The 26,747-nt window shown below is 27.0% G+C and overlaps 1 protein-coding gene across 3 annotated transcripts in view; it reads right to left on the bottom strand.

Annotated features, from left to right (window-relative positions):
* Positions 1-11,055: 11,055 nt before the first annotated feature.
* LOC107449249 (transmembrane protein adipocyte-associated 1) overlaps positions 11,056-26,747 on the bottom strand; it is a 74,928-nt gene continuing 59,236 nt past the window's right edge. For 2 of the 3 annotated variants that reach the window (XM_016064731.5, XM_043055206.3), the window contains 6 exons: positions 19,401-19,514; positions 18,635-18,695; positions 17,967-18,069; positions 14,390-14,470; positions 14,175-14,304; positions 11,056-13,167 (listed from right to left, as the gene is read on the bottom strand). In XM_016064731.5, the coding sequence (XP_015920217.1) occupies positions 12,970-13,167; positions 14,175-14,304; positions 14,390-14,470; positions 17,967-18,069; positions 18,635-18,695; positions 19,401-19,514 (687 nt within the window). In that variant the 3' untranslated portion in view covers positions 11,056-12,969. The remainder of the gene's footprint in view (positions 13,168-14,174; positions 14,305-14,389; positions 14,471-17,966; positions 18,070-18,634; positions 18,696-19,400; positions 19,515-26,747) is intronic. The other variant, XM_016064732.4, reaches the window with a different exon arrangement.

Raw genomic sequence — 26,747 nt, forward strand, 5'->3', positions numbered from 1 at the left:
TGTGTGAACAAGCCTAATATTCTATGCAGTTTTGTTATTGTAATTTGGATTCAAATCTAAGCATAATTGTACCATTTATAAGAGCTTTCAGAAATGTATTGATTCTCAGAGGTCGTAAGGCCAAAAAAAATTTTGGAAAGTTAATATCTCATAGTGAATCATTCTTAAGGTTTGCTATGTTTTGTATTTTATCCCTTATTTGGCTACATTTGAATAAAATTTCACCAAAAATATCTTTAAAAATATCTTTTTAAGTTAGCCTAATTAGAAAATATTCTAATGATTATAATATTAATATGATAATGCTGAAGATTAACGGAACATGTGCTGAAAGAACTCGGTACATGTGAAATACTGCAAATGATATGATACAATTATATGATGGCGCGTTTTTTCAATCTGCGGCGTAAAAATATATCGGAAGCAGTAACCCGGAAGTCTTGAAAGAGCAATTTTACCACTAGCGCCACCACCCTTAGCTTTACACGATCACCCATCCATAGTAGCTTTAATACCTGGATGTGAAATAGAATGCAGGTTGGAAAAAACTTTTTTTCTGTTCACTTCGGGTACGAATGGTCGACTCCGTTAGGTAGATACATCACAAAACAGCTCCACACCAGGATCACCTATTACGAATGGTTGAAGTACCAAAGACGAGTTACCAGTTTGAGCTAAAATTTCGGCTAGTTCCTGGTCACCTTTTTGGTTGTTAGCCGTTTCTTGAAAATTGATGCGGGAAGGTGTTTCTATGGTAGCAATGTTTACTCTGGACAGCGCATCTGCCACCACGTCATCTATTCCCTTTACATGCTGAATATCCGAAGTGAATTGGCCGATAAAATCCAAATGACGTGATTGTCTTGGCGAACACTTATCTTCCTTTTGTTTAAAGGCATATATAAGCGGCTTGTGGTCAGTGTTGATAGTAAATGGCCGACCCTCAACCATATGCCGAAAGTATTTGACTGCCATGTACGCAGACAAGAGCTCTCTGTCGTAAGCACTGTACTTTCTTTGAGATGGTGCAAGCTTTTTTGAATAAAAACTAAGTGGTTGCCACTCTTTCTCGATCCGCTGATGCAAAGCAGCGCCCATAGCTGTCGCAACCAACAGCCCCTACAGTATATATACATACATAGTAACCTATAAGGCCACATTGTGGGCCCACTATTAAGCCTATAATTATTTCATCAGCTGGGTTATACTACTATATTAGTTAACTTGTACTATAGTACAAGTTAACATAACTGGTCCAATTTGAATATTATGGGACTATATCAAGGTGAGATACGACCCATGTTGTAAAACAGAATATTGACTGCGAATTTCCTCATTTTAACGCTATTGTATATAGACATACATAGTAACTTATAAAGCCACATTGTGAGCCTCCTATTAAGCTTATAATTATTTCTTCTTTAAAGGAACACTATTACTTGGTAATATAATACGTGGTCTAATTTAAATATTATGGGTCAATATTAAGGGCTGATATATGGCCATGTTGTAATTCATAATATTGACTTCGAATTTCCTCTTTTTAACGCTACTGTATATAATACATACATAGTAACCTATAAGGCCACATTGCGGGCCCCCTATTAAGCCTATAATTATTTCCTCAGGCGGGGTACACTAGTATATGGTAATATAATACATGGTCCACTTTAAATATTATGGGTCAATATAAAGGGTAGATATAGGTCCTAATTGTAATTCATAATATTGACTTCGAATTTCCTCATTTTAACGCTATTGTAAATATACATACATAGTAACCTATAGGAGCACATTGTGGGGCCCCTATTAAGCCTATACTTATTTCCTTTGGTGGGGTACACTAGTATCTCGTAATATAATATGTGGTTTAATTTGAATATTATGGGTCAATATTAAGGGGGCTTGTTTTAAAATAACATTCGATTATTCATACAGGAGAAAAACCTAATTTATGCAGTCAGTGTGATCAATCTTTCGGCCAGAAAACTCATTAAAAAAAACACCATCTTGTTCATACTGGAGAGTGCATTGTGTGCAATAAAACTTTCTCAAAAAAAATATAATTAAAAGCTACACTTGGTTATTCATATTGGAGAGAAGCCTTTTACATGCAGTGTATGTGATAAAACTTTCTTCCGAAAGTTTAATTTAAACCAACACTCTGTTGTTCATATTAGAGCGAATCCTTATTCACACAGTGAGCCTGATCAATTTCTTACACAAGAATCTAGTTTAGAACACTGACATGTTCAAATTAGGAAGAAACTTTATTCATGCAGTGTGTGTAATAAAGCTTCCATAAAAAAAAATAATTTAAAGCTACACACGTCTCTTCATACTGGAGAAAATCCTTATTCATGCAGTGCTTGCGATAAAACTTTCTTCCGAAAATCTAATTTACACCAACACTCTGTTGTTCATATTAGAGAGAATCCTTATTCACACAGTGTGTCTGATGAATCTTCAACACAAAAATCTAGTTTAGAAGAACACTGTCATGTTCAAATCAGAAAGAAACTTTATTTATGCAGTGCGTGTAATAAAACATTAATAAAAGAAAAACTAATTTAAAGCTACACACCCTTCTTCATACTGGAGAGAAACCATATTCATGCAGTGTTTGCGATAAAACTTTCTCAAAAAAATATAAATTGATGCAACAAATTGTTATTCATTCCAGAGAGAAATATGCATGCATTGTGTGTAATATAGCTTTCTCAAAAAAACCTAATTTAAAGGTTCACTCGGTTATTCATACTGGAGAAAAGCCTTATTTATGTAGTGTGTGTGATAGAACTTTTTCACAGAATGCTAATTTAAAAAAACACTATCTAGTTCACACTGCAGAGAAGCCTTATTCATGTAGTGTACGCAATCGATCTTTTAAATGAAAATATAATTTAAATAAACACTCTTATGTTCATACTGAAATGAAACCTCATACATGCAGTGTGTGAAATAAATCTTTCTCAATGAAATATTTTTTAAATAAACACTATATTCTTCATACTAGAGAGAAAACTTATGCATGCAGTTTGAGTGATAAATCTTTTTGATAGAATTCAAATTGAAATAAACATTCTCTTGTTCATTCTGAAGAGAAGATAGTTACAATGGTAACATTATATCAAACAAATAGTATCATATATAAATGGTATATAACAAATGATATCATAGTTACAATGGTAACTGAGCAAAATGATTACTAAATCTGTGTTAATGCAAATATGTTTTAATTGAATTATTTTAAATTTCTACATAACAATAAGTGTCATTAAGAAGTAAAAATAATATCATAGCAATATAAAACTTCTCGAAAATTTGTTGCATTCATCCAACAAAAAGTGATAGTGATCAAACATATAACTTTTATGCTAGGAGTAAATCCTGCACCCTCATTCAGCCCTCGGGAATTTGAAATCCTCTTCAAAAAAGCCCTTTTTTTTAACTGAAAAGCCCAATGAAATCTTTTTTTTAAAAACCAAACCAAGGTGGGATGTTTTTTTTTCTTTTTTAAAAAAAGTTCGGTTTTTTTTTTTAAACTCAAGGAGTTTTTATTAAAAGTTTTACAGTTGATTTTTTTCTCAAACTTGTAATCAAATCTTGATTTTTTTTTCTACATGCCTTTGTAATTTCAAGCTTCCAAATTTCATAGCTGTTGAGCTACAAAACAAAATGTAGTAACATAAAGCAAAAAAGTAAGAAAACCTACACATAAGCACTTAAAATTGCAAACTTAAAACATATATGGAAATTTTAAAAAGAAAAAAAAAATGTTTGTTAAATTCATAAGCAAAAATTACCTTTTCAGTGATTAAAATTTCAAGTCTGTAGCTGCATTTTTGCAGTTTGATAAGTGATCCACATAATATTTTTATCTACAAGCTTAACAGTTAATAATTTTCAATGCAGAGTTATGCTTTTTTCTTTCATAAAAAGTGAATAAAAACACCGAATATTCAGAAATAATAATTTTATTCGAATTTCATAAATATACAAGTATCTCTAAATTTAAAAGAAAAAAAAAACTAATAATATAAATAAGCATTTTTATTAATTAAGAGTATACAGCATCAGAAACGGTCCCTTTGGTATGCATTCCCAATTAAGTAGTTTACATAACTAATCTTGAGAGAAAAATAAAATATATACAATTTGACTTAAATATTTACAAGCTTTTAATAAATTAAAACACTGATATGATATTCTAACACATATTTAATGCAAACATAAACTTTTGGAAAATTTGGACTTACTGTTGTGTTATCCTTGTAGAACCAAAAATATAACATGATGCAGTAGTTTTAAAAATTTTATATCGCTAAGTCATTTGTACATTTTAAGATATCATGATCCAAAACCATACATTTAATATTTAGTTGAATTTACAGAGTCACCTCTTTCGGAAATGATTGTATTTTAACAACTAGCACGGAAAGAATTTTAAAACTTAGTTTATTTGAATAATTATGATTTCAAAAACAGCAGTTCTTAAAAATTCTGTCTGCAAAGTCGATTGTACATTTTATGTTATCAAGATCAAGACTTTCAGATTTGTGTTACTCATACTTAGAGAATTTAAAAGCTCTGTTTCATTTTTAATAACTATTTTGAAAATATCACCTTTTTGTTTTAATAAGCATTTCTGTAAGTAAATATGCCGACATTAATTATAATATGAACTTCATTTACTTCTTTTTAAAAAAACGTTAGTTTATGAGAAAAACATTTTTAAAATTATTGTTATTCGAAAAGAAGCCAAGCTTTAAATTTCCTTAGTTCACTGTAAACTGTACAAACATTGCAAATATAACCATTTCCAAAAGTTTTGATCATATATCAAAATATTACCAACAGTTTTGACGAATAAATTTTTTAAAAGAATTGCAGTAAGTATGATTTTTTTTAAAAAAACAAGAATAGCACAATTGTAAGTTTAAACATTTCCAGGAGTGTAATTCTATAAGATGATAATTTATAAATGGAATATAATCTATAACAGATTAAAGATGCAAATTTATAAGATAGAATTTGTATGTATTTCTATATATATATATATATATATATATATATATATATATATATATATATATATGTATATATTCTATCTTATAAATTTGAAATCTAGAAACAAATACAAATACATTTAAGTTAAGTAAAATAAAGTACTATTAAAATTTAACAGAAAAATAAAATATCTAAAAATCAATTCACAAATAAGTCGCAGTCATCTGTCAGTATTTATTCATTTTTTAAAAAAATATAACCGTTTATGAATGAATGATTATATGATCATTGCATAGGTGTTATTGATGATTAAATCAAAGATTAAGATGAAGTAAAATGTTTAGTGAACATATATATATATAAAGCATTCAAATTACTACAAACATGCACAAAAATAGAAAACAAAATCACAGAATTTAGAATCAATTTTTTGAAAGAAATTTTTAAGTATAGAAATCAGTACTAAAAAATTTGTTCTACTCCACTAATAAAACAAATTGATGTTCAAGGAAATTATGAAAAAAATGAATTCTAATTTAGGTTGATTGTTAAATTAACATATATATGATTTATTAATATATTGTTATAGTTCTTTAGTGCATAAAAGCTGTAATTTAAAAATCCAGTGGTGTACATAGATTTAGGTGTGCCCCCTTGCAATATTTATAAATGTGCCCTATCTCAGACTTAACACAAATTTTTTAAAATTAAAATATGAAACAAAAAAAACTATGAAGAGACCTGTGAGTATTTACAACCATTCCTTTTATTTAAATTTATAAATTTTAATATTAATTAATAAGGAATAATAACAATGATTGCGATCTAAAGTACTGCATTGGGACATTATAAACACTTACCGATTCACCACACATGAAATTTATTTTAATAGGAGAAAATAACTAACTACCTCACAATAATTCAGAGTTTTGGTAAGATTTTTTTTTTTGAAAAGTGAGTAAAAAAATATATCAGTAAAGGAAAAAAAATTGCTATTTATATAGTAGAAGTGCACAACCTTTCTGAATGAAGGGCAGCATGCCCAAGTATATAGACATGTTGATGGCAATTATGATAATTTTACGTAAACATTAGTGTTTCAGACACAATTCTTTCTATCAGTCAACATAGTTATAAATATTCACAATAAATTAAATTCTTTTAAATATTAAAATTATTTAAGATTTAAGAACACCAAACTGATACTTTTCAAAATAAAAATGTTTCCTTTTCCTCCAAAAATAGTTTTATCGAAAAGAATTTAAAGTTGTGGAAAAAGTGATGTTTTTTTTTATCATATGATAAAACACTAAAGTTTTTTAAAACCTACATTTGAATTTCACATTTTGTAATATTTTATTAAAAATAACGAGATTTAAGGGAAATAAGTAAAAGCAACTGCTAAAAAAAGAAGAGAGAAATAACATGGATTGACGATGAATCGGCACAAATAAAGTTAATGATTAAAATGCCCAAATCGAAAATCAAGTTTTTATAATACCGGTTTAAAAATATCAGAAATTTCGAAACCCTAGGAAAAAGCGTAGCTGTTGAAAGAATGATAAAGAGAAAAATCTTAGAATTTTCTCTTTATCATTCTTTCAACCATAATTAAAATGCCCAAATCGAAAATCAAGTTTTTATAATACCAGTTTAAAAATTTCAGAATTTTCGAAACCCTAGGAAAAAGCATAGCTGTTGAAAGAATGATAAAGAGAAAAATCTTAGAATTTTGTTAAAACCGGCACAAATAAAGCGCACACTTAAATGTATGAGTTGAGTATTAATACACATGAAAAATATCAGGATTTTCAAAACTATGTGGAAAGTGCCAAAAAACAATCAAAAAATTGCTTAAATTTACAATAAAATTGACACAAATAAAGCACGTCAAAAGTGATAGATCAAGAGTCATTACGATAACATATTAAAAAGACCAGGAATTTAAAAAACGCATGAAAATCCGACAATAACCTCCGAAAAGTTACTTGGACTAATTAGGAAATGGGCATAAATAAAGAGCTTCAAAAGAGATTGTTAAATTTCAGAATTCATGCAACCTAATTTTAGCGTATTAAAAATATTGTTTTTTTTTTTAAAAGTTTGAAAATTCATAATGATCACTACCAAGAAAAGCAATCTAAACACTACATTAGATTTGAAGTGCAAAAAATTTAAATAAGAAATTAAAAATTTCAGATTTTTATTTTATAAAAAAAATCTTCTTTATTATGTTCAGGTGCTGCCACGTATAGCAGATTTTGCATCTCTATCATATAATGTTTTATTCCCGGATCGGGCGCCCTAAAACCTTGTGGGCTTCCCCCCAAGCGGGGATTGTGAAGGTGTTATTTACACCACTGTAAAAATCAAAAATATTTAATTAATATTTCACATCAAGCCTTAAGTCAATCATTAATAAGGAAAGTTACAATGCTTTAAGATAAGACATGTGCCAAGTTTAACTAACCATAATGGCTTTTTTTTAAAAATAAAATTCATAACATCTGCATTAAAATAAATGTAATATTAACAATGCTTTTTAAATCAAGTTTGGTCAAGTATTTAAAAAAAGTAAGATGATTAAAGAATTTTATACAAAAATATATATAAACATAATAATTTTAAATAAGTAACAATAAAATTATTTCAAATTAATTATAGTAGTAAAGCAACTTGATAAATTTTACAATTGTTTATTTCTTTAATGTAATTAAAAAAATAAAATAAAAAAGAAAGAAAGAGAAAAATAAAGGGTTTTTTAAAATGTCCCGATTGCCTTTATTATTCTAATATTTAAAGAAGTAAATTCAATAACATATTTCCCAAAACATTTCACAGACACAAAATGGATTATTTTGCAGTACATTTGCTTATAACAGAAGCTACTAATAAGCTAAGAAATTTTGATTTGAAGTTAGGAAAGGAAAAATATTTTATTTGCTAGACCTTTATATTCTTTATTATTAAAGTTAATTTTAAATAAAATAAGTTAATTTAAATAAGTTAATTTAAATATATAAAATTACATAACATTTTTAATAAATTAATAGATATAGCAAATAAAAGTATACAACTAGCAGAAGTTTAATATAAAGACCTCAGTCAACAAGTGCAAATTACTTATTAAAAATTACAAAAGATATTATATATTGATAGCAAGCCATGCCTTTAGCATGAGATATCTTTTAAAAAACATTTTTCAACAGGTTCAGTTGCATGTGCTTTGACATTTATCAGATCTTAATGAAATAGAAAGGTGAGAAGTTAGAATTTAAAACAGCTTCATTTGACTCAAAATGGGAATTGTAAACTACTATATCAACTATGGTTCTAATATAAAATGTATTTCTAAATATAAGCCCAATAGCAGAAACTTCTGTATTGATCTGCAACATCATGGAAAATTTTAAGACTTATCTTCACAGTCCATGGTTAGATATTTGTATTTACAAGTTTTTATCTGCAAGGCAAATATAAATCTGCAATGCCCCTTGTTAGGCTGATTTAATTTCGCTACTGAGAATATAACGAATAGAAAGTAAAAGGTAAATATCTATTTTAACCAATGATTTAATGTAATGCTCATTACTTCATGGATTAAACAAAACCTCCTCATAAGAATTTAGTTTATTTACATGTCAACAAGATTAAAATTGACAAAAAGTATATCTAAAAAAAAAAAAAAAAAAAAGAAATACATAATTATAAGGAATATATAATTATTAAAATGCATATTGCTAAGCATTAACATAGGCACTAGAGAGCTAAAAAATGTTTTGTCTTCTTTTAGGAAAACCAAGAAAAATTATACCAGTTGTAAATGCAGATTTTTTTTTATCACAGGCTCAAGTTAATTTTAAACGAAGTTCTAAAAAATAATAAAAAAAGTTTAATTAAAAAATTAGCTTTATCTTATTCTTAAGTTAAAACACATTTGGTGAATTTTAAGTGTGACCTACAGCTTTTTACTTTTAGCTCATTCATTAAAAATAATTTTTGGAGCAGCAAATATACCAAATAATGCAATTCACAAGTATAAAATATAATTGTTCTAATGGGCAATAAGATTACAACAAACAAACTGAAACTTCCTTTAATGCATTATTATTATATTTAGTAAATTAAATGAAATAAAAGTGAAGTTCATGATTTTTGAAGATTTTAAGACTAAAGTGAAAAAGGTGTACTAAACAAATTGCAAGTAATAATTTTAATGTTCAATGGAATCATTTCACATTTTTTAAGTGTCTACTTTTATGATCAAAGGGGAAAATGTAATAGCATATATAATAAAAATATATCTGCTTAAAGCATGAAGATATAAGTATTTAAACAGTAACTACAATATATTTATTCTCTTAATGAAGCATTTAACATGGAAAAATTAGAGTTTATGAAATCCTAAATATATTTTAGATGTAGATCTTGGACAAAAATTGAGATTTTATTCATCCTAATTTAGGTACTTGCAATAGATTTATAATAAATGTTACCAGTCTAATTATTTCACATTAAGTCCTTCGATTTCTGGTAAAAAAGCAAGACATTTATCATAATTATAAGTAGGGTTGCAAGCTTGGTACATCATGGATTTCCATGATTATTAATATTTTTCTTAAGTCCATGAAATTCTTGGATGATAAAGTAATAACAATAAACATGCTTCCCTAAAGTTTAATAAGAACACGAAAGAAAGAATTTTTTTAATAAGTTCCCTTTTTAATCAGAAAGCCTACTATAATTATAGTGTAACATAGTCTATTTGAGTGTGCAATAAAATTTATAAATCCTTTGTGTTGAAAACACATCGCACTTGATGAACAACAAAATATTTCTGAGACTAATTAAACTATGTACAAGATTTTGCTTATTTGAATAAAAAAATATTAATATCGCATTAATTAAAAGAAAAAATTTTTTAAAAATTCTTTTTTACTTTTTCATTTTACTATTTGCACGATGTCCACGGCTATCAATACATAATTTTAATTATATTTGTGTTTCTTTGAACTTTTCAAAATTTTTCGTGGATTTAAGTCTTTTCTTCCTCATGCCACAACCCTAATTATAACTATAGTTTTCAATTATCAAAAGAGGAAAAGTTGTACATCAATTTCAGCATAACTTAACACTAGCAGTGGTGTAAAAATATTTATGAGAGAGCTATCTAAAATTCTACTGGAAAATGCATTTTATATTGAAGTACAAAAAATCTCATATGAGTCATCTTCTTATAAATGATAAGAACACTTTACAGGAACACTAACAAAAGTGCAATATTATTTTGAGTTATTGCAGAAAATGACTGCTGATTATAAAAATAAAAACAAAAGAATAATTCAATCTGAACAATACATATTCAAATATTAGGCAACTAACTTTACCACTTCTTATTAAAAAGAATTATATCAGTCAGATAGTAAATAAATAAAATTGTACAATTTATTAGTAAATGAATTTTAAATTGTTTTATTTGTCGATTGTGAAGAATAAAATAAGTTATTAAAAATATGTATTTTGTTAGACATAAACTACAGAGCTAAATACATTTAATACATATTTATTATGTGCCTTGTTGAAAACTGAAATTAATAGTCAACTTTTTAGAAAATAATTAATGACATTTAGCACCATTGTAACGTGCTCAAATGGAAATCACACAATCCATCACTACAGTTTAAAATAAGTTCAATATTGAGTAATTGTAGTTGTAGAAAAACACTACTTTCATTCAATAATAGAAAATATGTAAAACCTTCCACACAAAAATGAGAAAAAAGTAGTTTTTTTTTTATCGTACAGTACTTTTACTATTAGCTGCTAATATTGATTGTTTTGCTAGTCAGTTATTAATGCTTATAAAAAAAAATTTTAAAACTTAAATAAACAATGTTTGACAAATATTGCATAGATAAATGTATTAAAAATATCATTAATTATGGGCAAGTGCAATGTAAGCTAGTTTCCTGTTGTAAAATTACTACATTTTTTGATAGACAGGATTTTCACAAATAACCAGAAAAAAAATTTCCGACTTTTCCCTGATTATTCTGAACTGATTGTTATCAAATCTCCTTGACTGCTGGTATAAAATTTATTAATTATTTTTCAGTTCTTTCTTGCTCATGTGTAAAACTCTTGTATATACAACTGAAGTTGATAAAAATGTTTTCATTTTTAAATTATATTACAAGCATAAACCAAACAGCATTATGTGAAAGAATTCAGTAGATAACAGTAAAGCGATATAATGAATAACCCCTTTTTTATGCATCTATTAATGACATATAAACTTGACAAAATGGTAGTGTTACTGTCAAATTAGTGTAACTGTCTAAGATTAAATGCTGTTTTTTAATAATGAGGACAAATATTTTTAATAATATGATATTTCATATTAAATGTTCAATCAATTTTCGCTTAAACAGTTAAAAAAAATAATAATAAGATTTTTTTTTACAGATAACTTCATTAATGAGGCAAGCAAACTTTTAGTAGATTTCTATTTATTGGTATAAAGTGAAACGGTATTAGTAAATTGTGCATGTCTTTTTTTACCCCAAAATATACCTAGTTGATAAGACTAAAGTACTTCAAATTGAAATCAAGCATTTTTCCTGATATTTAGCTTATTTGAATAAAATTCTCTGATACTTTCTTGACTTTTACAGACAAATGAAAGTCTCTGTTTTGAGCTATCTTCAATAGAATACCATTAAAAACTGTTCAACGATAAATGGCACAGTTACAATAGTTTTGAACATGATCAATACAAGTCAAATGTGATGAAAAAATGCCTTAAGGGGTAATTTATAACTTTGCCAAATTTTCCACAAAAGACTAAATATTTTAAAAAATAGATTGTTTTTGACTTACTGAATTTTTCTCTTCACAGCTTATATTATAAAAAAGTATTAAATATATCATTGATTGTTGGGAAGAACATAGTAACTAATCAAATGCTTCGACAATGTTTCCCCTATATTGCATAGTTGAATGAACTCTAATTAGATAAGTAGTTTCTCCATATAATGTACTAATTATTGGATTTTTTTTCTTCAAAATTACAACCTTTTTAAAGAAAAATAATTTATTATAGTATAATTTTTTTCCTACTAATTTTGGGAGGAAGATAAATAAAATTTCCATAATAAAATTAAGTTAAATCATAACAAGCATTCATAAATCACACTTACTAAGAGAAAGATGCTCTATCATAAGCAAATGATATTGATTTATTGATAGATTGAGTCATCACTGATATTGATTCATGATTTGTCTCTTTTAAATAAAAAAGAGTAATTATACATTAAATAATTTGTTAAAATAAATTAAAAATTGTTATAAGAAAATATGTTGCAATTAAAGGTATCATAAAATAATAGCAAAATTATAAATTTTATAGAATTCAAAGATCATTTAAGTTATATGAGTCAGTTATAAATACATGTTAAATAAATACAAGATGACTACATTGTTAATTAATGAAAATTCAGACTGTGTTGTGTAATAATTAACTTTAATATACAATAACTTAAATGCTGATGCTAAATACAAACAAAAGCATCATTTTCTACAGACTGTTTTCAGTGAATGCTAATATATGGTGGTTAAATGATCAGTACTATTGTTCTTTCTTCCATAAAAGTGTGCAAAATCTTATAACAATGCACAATATTTACAACAATTTATCCTAAAATAAGAAAACTATTAACCATATTATATGCACAAATAATATTTTACTTTATAAAAAGTTAGAGCTATAGACTATTCTATACTAGAAATAACTCATGGCAATTTATTACAAAACAAAAGAGTGAGTATGGGAAAAAATATAACAACCTTATAATTAACGCTATAAAAACAATACTTAATTTATGTTTCATAATATCAAAAAGTCTTACTAATTAAGAAATTGACTTTCTATTAAAATGTTATTGAATAATCATAGAGAATTTAAGGTGATGTTTGTTTATTATTGGATGACAATGGTGTTTGTTGATATTGTTGTTGAGGAGCAGGGCTTGAGTTTATGCTGCCAGTCACGCTAGGAGCTTCGAATCCATTCAAACTGTCAGGTGATTGTAGGGAATGAATGTATAGAGGGTTAACGTTTACAGCATCAAAATGAGTGCTGTCATATAAGGAATTGTTCTGCAAAAAAATATTTTATTAATAAAAATCATTTTCTAATCAAATAATATGCTATATTTTCAATAATTATTTTTTTAAAAATTAAAGAATGCCATATAGTAAATGGTTTTCATTCTTTTTGTTCTGAAGAAGAGTTATAATAATTTATACAAATGATAAAAAAAATTGAAACCAAAATGGGTTATTTGTGGTAATGGGCAACAAAATTGTTAACTATAGAAAAAACATTTTTTACAAATTTTATAACCTTCTTGAGCAATAGTTAATTAGCTGTTTTAAAATAAAAATGCAGACAAAATAAATAAAATTTTCTATAATTACATAATTTAATAATCTTACAAAAGATAAGTCATGAGATGTATCAATATATATTCTTTATATACAATAAAGGAGTTTAGGTATGAGAAAATATTTTATAGTTATAAATATTAAGCTTATTAAGCTATATTAAAATTTTCTGAATTAGGTAAGAATGTTTATTCCTTATTTTCAATGCAGGCTTAGATCCCTTTAAATGTCAACTACATTCTCCACTTAGAAAGTTGCTTTCTCACACAACAGACCCTTTTTTCCATGTTATTATTCAATGGAGAAACACTCTTCTGCAGAAATTTTTTTTATACTAATTTACTTAAATAACTTGAAGATTAAACAACTCAAAACGATGAGGTGTTAAACCAAAGTTATAATAAAATCTTAGCAGTGGGTTGTAGAAAAAGCAAATTTATTTACAATCTATTGATATATAAGCTAATTGATATGATGATAATGATTGATAATATTGCATATAAATCAAATGAATGAATTTAATGAATTATTGAGCTAAATTATTTCCATACAACTAAAAAAAACTGTGTTCTGAAAATTTTAGAGAACATCTTATACATATATCTTATCTTAAATTTAATGAATTTGAATTTAGGGTACATAATTTTAACATGTTTAATTATATGGCAAATAATTATCATTAAATATAAGTTTTATTGTAATTAAGGCAAATTTCTTACTTGGTATATATAATCAGAATCAGTTTTTAAAGATGAACAAGAAAGCTGATGAGGCAAGCTGACATTGTCATCTTCCACAGCATCATCTACTTGAGCTTTGTATGAAAACATAATACTTGGTTGAGAAACGCTAAAAAAATTTCAAGATTGATTTATTTAAAATAATTTATTTATTACTTATTTAATTTATAATCTGAAGTATTATACTTGACTACCTGAAAAAATCAGCTAAGAATGTTCTATACACCAATGGGGTGAAGAGAGTGAAATATATATATGCAGTCATGTCAACAACACTAATAAAAAGAGGAAAAAAGATACTTTTTATTACTTCAGAGAAACAATTAAAAAAGAATACCTAAAAACAAGGAAAATAAAAGCCTCAAACTCTTTTCTTTTTATTCCGATATACTACAATATAGAAATGTTTATTAACACATTTCTGTTTAAGTGTCAGTCGCTGTTTATTAAAGTTTACTCTCTAAGTGTACCCTTAAGTTAACTACACTAATGTTTACTCTTCAGTCAAGAAAATCTTCCTTACTGCATTTTTTTTTAAAAAAAGTAGTAATTTTGAATGAAATAATTAATATAAAAATACTAAAATAATAATATGCAAGGACAATGATAACACAAGTCTGCAACCAAAATGTTGTTTAGAAACCAATACAGTGTAACGTCCCATATCCGGACGTCCCTTTCCTGGAAGGGTCGATTTCCCGGACACTTTTTAACAATCAAAATAAACAAACATCTCTCCATCTTCCCCTTTCCTAAAAAAAAAAAAAAATAATCTTTTGACACATTTTCTCTTTTTCTAGCTTGCACTGAACCTCTGATTCATGCATCGAACCCATAAATCACCAGAAAGGGGAAGTGAAGATCTACCAAGACCATTGAGTGACCATTAGTGATGCTCCTCCCTTGGAATGTAGGAAAAAGAGGGAGATTTGTTTTCAAAAGACCGCAACTGAGTCCTCTCTCCCCCTCCTTTCCCATGCAGGTGGCTAGTAAAAGAGGCATTTCCTGGAATCTTTATATTGAAAGAAGAAATACTGTGGAAAAGGGTAAACGGGGCAAGCGTTAAGGTGGGGGGAGTCAGAATGGAAAATTTTAATAGGTCTAAAAGGATACACGTCTTTGAGAAACAAAACATTCGTTCTTCTCCAACCATGTAATATTTAGGAGGCGGGGGAAAAAAGAGGTAACATTCTTTCTTTAGCAGATTCTTTCAGTCATAAAAGAAAAAATAAAGAGAACCCGATCAGCGTGTCCCGCCTTTATGCTTGATTGATAGCCAATGATAGGAGAGAAAACAATAATTTGTTACTTCCCCACCCTCAACTTAAATGATCTCCTCTTTACACTTATTTTCTTTCACAAATAAGGAGGAAATGAATTTTTCTCCTCCATCTACCCACCTTAATGAATGACGGGAATTTCCCTTTCTTGCTTGAATCATTCTAGTTAAAAATGGCGGATTATTATTTTCATATGTCAATTTTTTTTAGTTTTCTATATTTTAAGCAATAATATTTTTTTTCTAATATTTCATGTTTTATTGATTAGATATTCTAATACTAAAACATTATTCCCCTTAAAAATAATGTTTATTTATTTTTTGCTTCTTAGATTTAGATCATTTTAAGCTTTGTTCCAGAATTTCCCCTTCCTGCTTGAATCGTTCTAGTTCAAAATGGAGGATTAATATTTTCGTAACTGTTAAATTTTTTTCGTTTTCCATATTTTCAGCAATAATATTTTTTTTCTAATATTTTATATTTGATTGATTAGATATTTTAATGTTAAAACATTATTCCCCTTAAAAATAGTGTTTATTTATTTTTTGCTTCTTAGATTCAGATCGTTTATTAATTCATTTTAAGCTTTGTTTACCTTGGGGGTCAATTATACAAACGCGGATACGCGACTTTACACTGTAGTTGATGCTATAGACTTTTGATAGTAATTTCAGGAAAAAGAGCGAAAAAATTCTCTCATATGTCATTTTCACAATGAAAATTTTAATTTTTGTAGCCATAATCTTGTAAAGAAAGTCATAATATAGTTAGCCACAATAAAGTATAGATATTTTTTAGAAACCAATAGCTGATTTGATAGATTTTTGATACTAATTTCAAGAAAAAACAGTGAAAAATTCTTTCATATGTTTTTTTCCTCACAAAATTGAAAATTTTGATTTTTTTTTAGTAAAATGTTAAATTGTTATCTATTAATAAAAAGTATTTAGTATCATAATGTATTTAGCATCATAAAGCCTTCCTAATTACTAAAACTGGATATATTTATACTATTCTGAGATGCAAATAAATGAAGACAAATTTTATAGTAACAAAAATTACATTGTTTTTATCTTATGGATCACAGTTTAAAAGCGTTCCTATTCAAGGGAAGAAACATAAATATCCCTATCTAGAGAACTATGGTATTATTTCAAAAACATATTTCCCTGAATAAGACAAATCTCAAGTTGATAGGGTAACAGTTTTGAAGTTAATTATACTTCATGTATAAAACGTAATTTCTGTACTCATTTGTAAATTTTTTATGCATCTGATTTTTGACTTATTTACATCTGACACAACCATGTGGACCAGTGAGGCATTGTTTCTTCAGTACTTTTTTATGTCCTATAATAACCAAATCAAGTTGATACAACTAATAGTTTAGAAAAATGAAATTACATACAAAAATTTAACTTTTGATTCATTAACGTCTGCACATTAACATTCTGCCGTATTTGCACACATCTGTACTGCATTTTTCTCCACAAATTTAAGCTAATTTTGTGAAAAATTCTTATGTGACTGAAAAAAAGTAATACCATATAGCACAGCCCCATTTATTCATGGAATTGTGTGGCAGAGGCATTGCGGATATTTTGAAAAACTAAAAAAGTAAGGTAAAAATATGAATTTTAAAATGTATTCATACACATGCATATATTTTAAAGAAATAACAGAAATATTTGTTCCATGTCTAAATCACTGATACAATGAATAGTAAAGGACAACTACATACATATTTCATAAAAGCGTTCATACATACAAATTCATACAAAAAAAGTGTTCAGTTACACTTTTTAAAAAAAAAAAACCAATGACTGATGAAGTGCAACATAGTTTTTGATTTTGTTATGGTATTCACACATAATTGGGGCTCTACTGTATTTCAAATGGATTCAATAAACAATTTTTAAGCCTGTGTTATCATTAAAAAATTGTATCACTGTACTGCAGACATTCATAACATTCTCTGCTTAACTGTAATTTTGTGAATGTTTATGAATTCATAACACATACACCCAAATCAAATTTATAATGATTAAAAATAAAAAGTTGCTTAATTTATTTTTAATATTAAATTAGACAGAATTAAATTTAGTTCATGAAATAAAAATTTTTACATAAGAAATTGCTTTAACTTTATTTAATAATATTAAACTAGTTCCACTAATAGAGTAGCTTAAATTTTTTTAAATAGAACACCTTTTTTTAAAACCATATTCTATGCAGGAGTTCCTAATGTTAACTTTCCCTCAAGCAAACTTGCATTCTAAATAATAATAATTTTAAATAAATAAAATAATTTCCTGAATCTTCAATATTTAGCACTTAAAAATTTTGGACAACCCTTATAAAAATGGATCAATACTTCAATAAGAATTTCATTAATCATAAAAAAGAAAAAAAATTCTTAATTTTAAATTTTGAATGCTTAAATTTGACAACAAACAGTCCCATAAAGATAACTAAAAATGCAAAAATTTACCATAATCCATTTTCTTCTCTATAGTACAATAAACCACTTCCAACAGCTTGGGAAATATTTAATACGTCTAAGAATAATATGTACCAATAAAATGAAGGTTTAGCTGCAAAATAAAAATATGTTATTGGTAGATCTTTTATAAAAATGCATTCATATATGCTCATATTTTAGTATTTTTTAACTATGCCACACGTTTTTTTAACCTCACACTTTATTTTTATGATAGAATTGACCAGGTATAATTTTAAAAGCATTATTGTTGCTTAATAAACTCTAAATAATTATATCAGCAGTTTAGTTTAAATGTAATGTAATTAAAAAAGGGTTGAAAAGTTAATAAAACTCTGCAAAATATCCTTGGGTCACAATCTGTCACAATCTGTGAGGACATTCATCAAGTCACAATCTGTGAGGACATTTTGCTGATATAATAATAACTTTAAAAGAGATAACTTATTAACATGACTTAATTTAAAAAATTCTTATAATTAAAATAAACACTCAACAATATTAAACATATTTTTGGACTTAACAAAATGGACTATTCATACATATTTTAACAAAATGGACTACTCATACATATTATAAAGAAATTGTTGCACTGCATAAAGTGAACTCAATCTAAAAAAGATACATTTACATACAATAGTTTTAAATCTAAAACTTACTAGGTAGAGCAAGCTTTTCTCTTAGTTTTGTCCAGGGTAAAATTAAAACAATAAGATAAATCTAAAATAAAAAAATATTTACATTTTAAACAAATTATTAAATGTTAAAGAATTACATTACTTAAATGCAGTTGAAAATTTTTAATGAATTTAGTATTTCGTAATTGTAAACTCAAACAATAAATGTAATAATTCAGTGGAAAAATATGAAGAAACAATAAAGTGCACAAGAAAAATGTGAAGGGTAAAAGATTTAATACATAAAGATAGTGGACAGGAAAAAGATATTCATATCCTAGCTTTGTGAATGATTTTGATTACGATAAAGTAAATACAATGGTGATATTTTTAAATGAACCGACGAAACAAATAGAGAAAACCGGAAAGTTTAAAATTTTCTAATTAAGAATAAATTATATAAATTTCAATTTTGGTAATGGAGAAATTCATAAAAAATTACATTAATTTGTCCATGTATAACATAAAAAATGATATAAACTTGTTCAAATGATGCAGAATTGTCTGTGAGAATGAAAAACCTATATAAATTTGTAGTTTTCAAAAAAAGATAAAAGATTGTTTTTAAAGAATTCAAGCATCATTTTATTGTTAAAAATTTCAGAACAGCTCTACTTAAAAAATTATCACAAATTCAAAATAATTTTTTTATAAAAATTTAAATAAAAGAATTTTTGATTTTACATGTTTGAAAAGCTAAAAAGTAAACAATCAATAGATTTTGATATTCTAAATAGGGTTAACTTACCAAACTGAAAATTATGGAACTAATAAACCAAAACAGCATGCCTCCATGCCCGAATAATCCTTTTTTGTCAACACGGATGAAATTTTCATCAGGAGCAGTTATTTCAAGAACACCCTTAAAAAAAGAAGACACTTTGGATGAGAAGAAAACAAATTTATATTGACAGAATAACAAATGGAATATCAAAAACAAAATGTCAGTTTTTTTCTCATAAAATACATTTTTAACACTAAAATTTAATGTTTTTTAATGAACTTCTCCATTTTAATTTCAAACCAAACATAGAAAATAAATTATACATTATAAATAATTTAGTTCTTAAAGTTAAGCTTATCAAAGCAATCATACTCTAAATGCCGATTAAAATTACAATATTTATGCTCACATTTATCTGGCAAATAAATTATTGATTATTTTAAATTATTTTATTTAATAATAATCTAAAAAATTTGAATGCACAGCATATAAATTTTTACATTATTTTAAAGATTCTAACTTAAATTAGTAAAATCAGGGTGTGCAGCCAAATTTTTTTAACAAAAAAAAACCTTAAAAAAATATTTTTACACACTTTATTAAACAAAATTGCATACCAATAAATTTCTTTCCTTATATTATTGAAAGTGCTTTATATATAAACATAAAATTAACGAATTGCAAAAACATTTACACAATCATGATAAATAAAAAAATTTTTATTGGCAAAGAACTCTGTCCTTAATTTTATTAAACAGCAACCAGCATAAAAACATAATTATGTACTTTATTCAATTATGCAAAATAGTTCATTTTATTTTAAAATTACAGTTAGTTACACTTTAATTTAAAAAAAAATATTGTGTGTAATTTTTCAAATTAAGTAAAAATTATTAATAAATGTATATAGAAAAAAAAATGTTCATAAGAATTAATTTTTTTGATCATACTGATTGGCATGTGTAGACAATTAAGCTTACAAAGAAAACATAAATACATTCTTATTAAAAATATAAATTAGTCAATGGCTTCCCAATAAATGAAGTAATTCAGCTCAATACTTTTTTAATCAAACTACAAAATAGTTTAAATAATTTTGAAAAGAAAATATAGTAAGTATTGAAGTGGTTCTTTTAATCGGAAGTAATTTATTATACAGTCCCTACATTTATTATATTTAACAAATCTGAGATTATGGAATTGTTACTCTCAAATGCTTTTAATAAAATGATAAAGAGAAGAATGAAATTTTCTTTTGAAATCACAAATTTGACGTACAGCATTTCTTAAGCATTAAATAAGTCAAGTGCCTCTCAATTCATATTTTTTTTAAAGTCTTGACCTTAAAACTTAAAACAATTTTTTTTATAAAATAACTCAAGAGCATTGAGCATTTCAATAACTAATTCAGTAAAATAAGACAATAAAAAACCTAACAGACTTCATATAATTAGTTCTTACATACTTACATCCTTTAGGTACAAACTCCCACAATTATAAAGCAGTAATTAATTTTTATCTTTATGAACTCAAATGAATAAAAGGGAGATTATTATTTCAAAATGATGAACAGTGGCGTGCCAACTTTTTTTTGACTGAGGAGGCGAGCCAATGCAAAGTCATAAACTTTGCCCGATTTAATATTTTAAAATTAGTTGTATTATTTTAATATTGTGATTTATCTAATTGCAATTATCTAAACTATTTCCGTTGCTTATGACGACTAGGACTTAACTATTACATTCACACCAATTTAGTTAACAAAAAATGATTTATCAATGGGAAACAAATTAAAAAGAAAAAAAATGTATTAAAATTTAATTAATGAAATTTGTAATTTTGCTCCTTTAAATTTGTTAATGCTGGGCAACATATATTTTATAGATACTTTTAATCATAAGGCCATAAAATGGTTTTTCGCTCCTCAAAAACACACTGAATTAAGAATAATTTGTGATTTACATTTTGATTCTGGCATAGATTAGAATTTAATAATGAATACAAATTTTCAGTATACAAAAAATGAAAATTAACTTAATCATATTACAGTACAGAACCCGTTATCCGGAAATCAGAAAACCGGAAAACCAAATAACCGGAACGAAATTCGATAAATTTTCCCGCCATTTTTGAAAAAACAAATGTTTTTCTCCTCATAAGATTTCAAGATTTTTCTTTCTTTTTTGAAAGATGTGAACCTTACCATCATTTTGGAAACAATCATTAGTGTATTACTTCATCGTTTTTTTTCTTCTTTTCAAGATTATTTCCAAATATATTTTTTTAGTTGAATTTGACAATAAAAAAAACGGCTTTTTGTAGCGATTCAGAAAACCGGAAAAATCAGTTATCCGGAATAGCGAAGGTCCCGATAGTTCCGGATAATCGGTTCCCTACTGTAATTTGATTTTAATGATAAAGCACAAGGTATAAAAACATTAAAACAAATGAAGAACGTAAAAGAGATTAATTTCTCAAATTGAATCTTATTTTATAATGACTTTGAATTTTAACAAGTTTTCTGATTTCTCTGGTTTATTCCAAGGTAAAAATTATTACAAAGAAAAAAATATATATACAACTTAAAACATATAAATATGCAGTAATTCAATGATGTAGAATTAACTTTATCATATTAATTAAGTTTTCATGATAAAGGACAAGGGATCAAAAAATTTAAACAAATGAAGGAATTAATTTTCATTTCAAAATTACTTTTAATTTTAACAACTCATCTGATTTCTCTGGTTTATCCCAGGGTAAAAATTACGATTACTTAAAAAGAAAAATATATGCAGATACACAAAGTAATATATATATATATATACAACTTCCAACGTGTCATATTTAAATATGTTTTTTATTTACAGAAGTATAATCTAAACACATTGCTAACTGTAAAATTATAACCAAAATTTTATTGTATATTAGAGGTTACATGGTTATTTTTTTTTAACTTAACAATGTAATATTATTTTTTGAATTACAGCTATTCAAAACAAAATTGGATAGCTGGATAGCGAAAAAGACTAATGGAAATTTAAAAGAATCTTTTGAAAAACCAAATGATATTGGGAAATTATGTTATATACTTTTAAGAATATTTAAAAAATTTCAAGTATAAATTGAATGAAATATATTTAAAGAATTTAAATTATTCTAACAAAATATAGAGAAAACAATTAACAAAAATATCATTAACATAAACAATGTAAAAGCTAAAATCCGATAAAAACGAAATGTAAAAAAATTATTACAATTAAACAAAACCTAAATCTGAAAAATTTGCTGTACTTTTAAAAATTATAACATACTTTGTATTAAGACTTATTATTTTATTAATGAGAATTACGAGTTACGGGTTACAAAATTAATCACAAAAATAAAAAAAAGGTCCCATTTAGCCTAAAAATGTTTGAAAAATAACAAGGGCTGAGGAATAAAAATTATTATAGAGAAAAGGAAAATCCGAAGAAAATAATACTTTTAAAAATAACTAACAAAAAATCAAAGAAAACTATGAAGTTTGAAAATTAAAACGTGAGGAAAGAACATTTAATAATACATGACTAAATATAGAAAGTAAATAAAGTCAGATATAAATCGTAATTACTCATTAAAACTCTTACAAGATTAAAACTCTTGACAATGAATTTTATTCCTGTCTTGACAATGAATTTTATTTGCTTCGGATTCTTAAAGAGAAAAATAAAATACAAAATGTGGAAAAATAAATAAAATTTAAGTAGTTTTATGTGTAGTGTTTTTCTCATCTTGTTCTAGTTTAATTTATCTGGATTTAAATCGAAATTGTCATGCTTAAAACAGAAAATAAAAATATTCAATTGATAAAGAGAAATATTCTCATTTTTAAGAAATGATAAATTACAATAGTGTTGATTGGATTAATTTTTTACCTCTATCAACAGCATTTATAATTTCAGCATTAAAATTTTTAAAAATTAATACTTTAAATTCAGAAAAATTATTCATGAGAAAAGCTTTCACAAAATTAATTAGTATAAAATTAATTAACACAATTTTAGCATCCAATTAAATTATGATAAAAAAAACGACTAAAAAAATAGGCAGAATTTTTTTCTCTCTTCAATGTTACTGAACGTGTCTTTTCCTTCCAATATTGCCCCATTCTTAAAATTATGTTTTTTGTTCAGTTAAAGATTCCATTACTGAGAATAATAAAATATTAAGGAAATTTTTAATGAAACTTCTTTCAAGAATAATTTTTTAACAATTTTATTGTTAAAAATGTAAATTTCAGTTAATTTGCTCGTATTAAGACAAAAATGATCTTTATTTACGCAAATCATCATTATTTAAATGAATTATTGTTGGTGTATAAAGTTTCTTCTTAAATGGGTAATTTCACATGAAAAAGAGAGAGTAAATGTATCACGGATTTGGTGTTTCAGTTCTGCTCTACGTAATCATATAATAAACATAATCATATATAATGGTTATTGTAATATTCCTTTATGAATAAATGTGATTGGTTCTCATGAATAATTATCACTTATATGGACAACACTTTTTATTTTAAACATGTATAAAAAAAATATGAAATAAAAGGTAAGTTAGTGACATGACTTCTCATGCCATTTCCGAGAACGCTTCTCTCTTATTTTAATTACTTTTTCGGAGGTGAGTGTGCGAAGCGCCCTCTGGCGAAGATGTCTGCACACTACACCCCCCACGCAAGATTGAAGTATCTCCCTTGATACTTAATCTGACAAACCATATAAATTGATTTTAAGCAACTATATCATAAATATATGAACTAAACTGACAATTAACATTCATCACTAATATTAACGAATATTTCAAATAATGCAGTTAGTTCAAATAATAAAACATTTTCAATAAGCAGATAATGCACTCAATTATTTAACATAACGTAGCATTAAACTATTAAAATTTATAACTTGCTTATAAAATCAAAATATATAAATAAATAAAAAACTTTAAATTATCAAAAAGTAAACAGTCAATATTTAAGTCATAGTACTTGGAAACAGGCGAGATAATGCATCCGCATGCAACATTTTGGAACCAGGGCAATGTTTTAAAGTTATATTATACTTTTGAAGAGCAAACACCCATCGCTGTAACCGAGATGACTGAGGAGCACACTTTGTTAAATACGGTAAAGGGTTGTGGTCAGTGTAAAATTCTATTTCAGAGCCAAATATCAACGACTCAAATTTCTTTAATGACCACACAATAGCGTAAGCTTCTCATTCTATAGTTGACCAGGCTTGTTGTGTTTTGGTCAATTTATGACTAGCGTAAGACACTGGGAAAATTTTATCCTTTATTCGCTGAGGAAGACAGGCTCCTATTCCAATCTGTGATGCATCTGAGTAAATGATGTAAGGATTACCGGGCACTGGTGTGTTAAGTGTTTGGGCTTCTGCAAGGGCTTGTTTAAGACGAGAGAACACAGAGTCATGCACTTTTCTCTAGGGAATTTCTTCTGGCACTCGCTTTTTTGTTAATTCTGTTAGAGGATACACTAATTCAGCATATTTCAGAATATATTCTCGGTAAAAACCACATAATCCAAGTACGCTTCTCAATTCTTTCTTAGTATTTGGTCTTGGAAGTTGTTTAATGACTCGAACTTTTTCTGGATTGGGCTGAAGTTCACCTGACCCAATGATATGTCCCAAAAACTTGATACTTGGTTTAGCGAAAGAACAGTGAAATTGAGTTCTCTAATCTTTTCAGAATCAACTCCAAATGTACTAGATGTTCTTCAAAACTATTAGAAAATATACCAATATCGTCTATATATGCTCGTGAAAACCTTTTAAATGGTGCTAAGGCCTTGTTCATGACTCTCTGAAACGTTGCTGCAGCATTTCGGAGTCCAAACGGCATAACTCGAAATCTGTATTGAGAATTGTGAGTTTTAAAGGAAATTAAATCATAACTTGCTTCCTCCATAGGAATAGCATAGTAACCTTTTAGAAGATCTAGGTTTGAGATTACATTAGCTTTCCCTATAGTATAGATTATCTCGGTAGTATCTTCCATTGGAAAATCGTCAGTTATAGTCACAGCATTCAACAATCGATAGTCGATGCACATCCGCATCCCTCCATCTTTTTTACTAACGCACACCACTGGATAAGCAATTTCAGCAGAACTCTCTTCTATTAGACCAGCATCTAAGAGCTCTTCTATTTGTTCGTCTACTTTTCTTTTCAAAGCATCCAGAATACGGTAGATATAAGGCCTCTTCCTCTCACTGTTAGGTATGAGTCGAATCTTATGCTCTTCAACATTTGCTCTTTTTAATTTTCCCGTCATAAGTTCTTGATGTTTACTCAGCAAAGAAAGTAATTTTCTTTTCTGATCATCACTCAAATGTTGTAAGACTAATTGTGAATCAAACATAACTTTTCCAATGCTCGTTTCAGGTACTGAAATAATTTCACCAAATTCGTCCTCATTTTCAAAAATCACCCCATTTGAATTAACTCTAGAATGAAATCTCCTTATCTTGTTTACATGCACTTGTTTTACTCTCCCATCTGGTAATTTTACCATGTAAGAATGTGGAGAACATTGCTTGACAATTTCTCCTGGACCAGTCCATCGGGCATATATTTTATTGGCAGAATCAGGGATTAAAAGCACTACCTGTTCACCGACACTGAAATTTCGTACTGAAGATCTTTTTATTAAAATAGTCACTGTATGCTTTCTGTTTGTTAGCAGCCATCAATGAAGCACTTTCAGCAGCCTTTTCCAGTCTGACTTTCAGTTCTTGAAGATAGTCAACAGCTGACTGAGACAAAGTGGTAGGGATTCTAATTTCACCAGACCAAGATGATTTCAAGATAGACAATGGACCTCGGGCCTCTCTACCATAAAGTAGCTTGAAAAGAGATACCCCAGTAGTGGTGTTTAGAGCCTCTCGGTACGAGAATAGTAGAAATGGTAATTGAAGGTCCCAACCTCTTGGATATTCACGCATTACGTGACGCAACATATCTTTAAGTACTTGGTTCCACCTTTCCACTAGTCCATTTGCAGCAGCATAACCCGGACAGGAGAATCTGGGACTCGAACCAATACGCTTCTGAAATTCTTGAGTTAGGGCAGACTTAAAATTAGTCCCCCGATCACTAGCTATAACGTTGGGTATACCAGTTCTTGTAAAAATTGTAAGTAAAGCGTCGCAAGTTGTTTCTGCAGATAGTGATTTCAACGGCACAGCTTCTGGCCAGCGAGTATTTTGATCAACAAGACAAAGTACATATTTGTGTCCTCTACTAGATGGTGGGTCTATAGGACCAATGACATCCACATTCACAATTTTGAAAGGAAGTTCGGGACGAACCA

Source organism: Parasteatoda tepidariorum, chromosome 11 (assembly GCF_982258835.1).
Source record: "Parasteatoda tepidariorum strain Cologne lab strain chromosome 11, Ptep-v5.0, whole genome shotgun sequence".
NCBI lineage: Eukaryota > Metazoa > Arthropoda > Arachnida > Araneae > Theridiidae > Parasteatoda > Parasteatoda tepidariorum.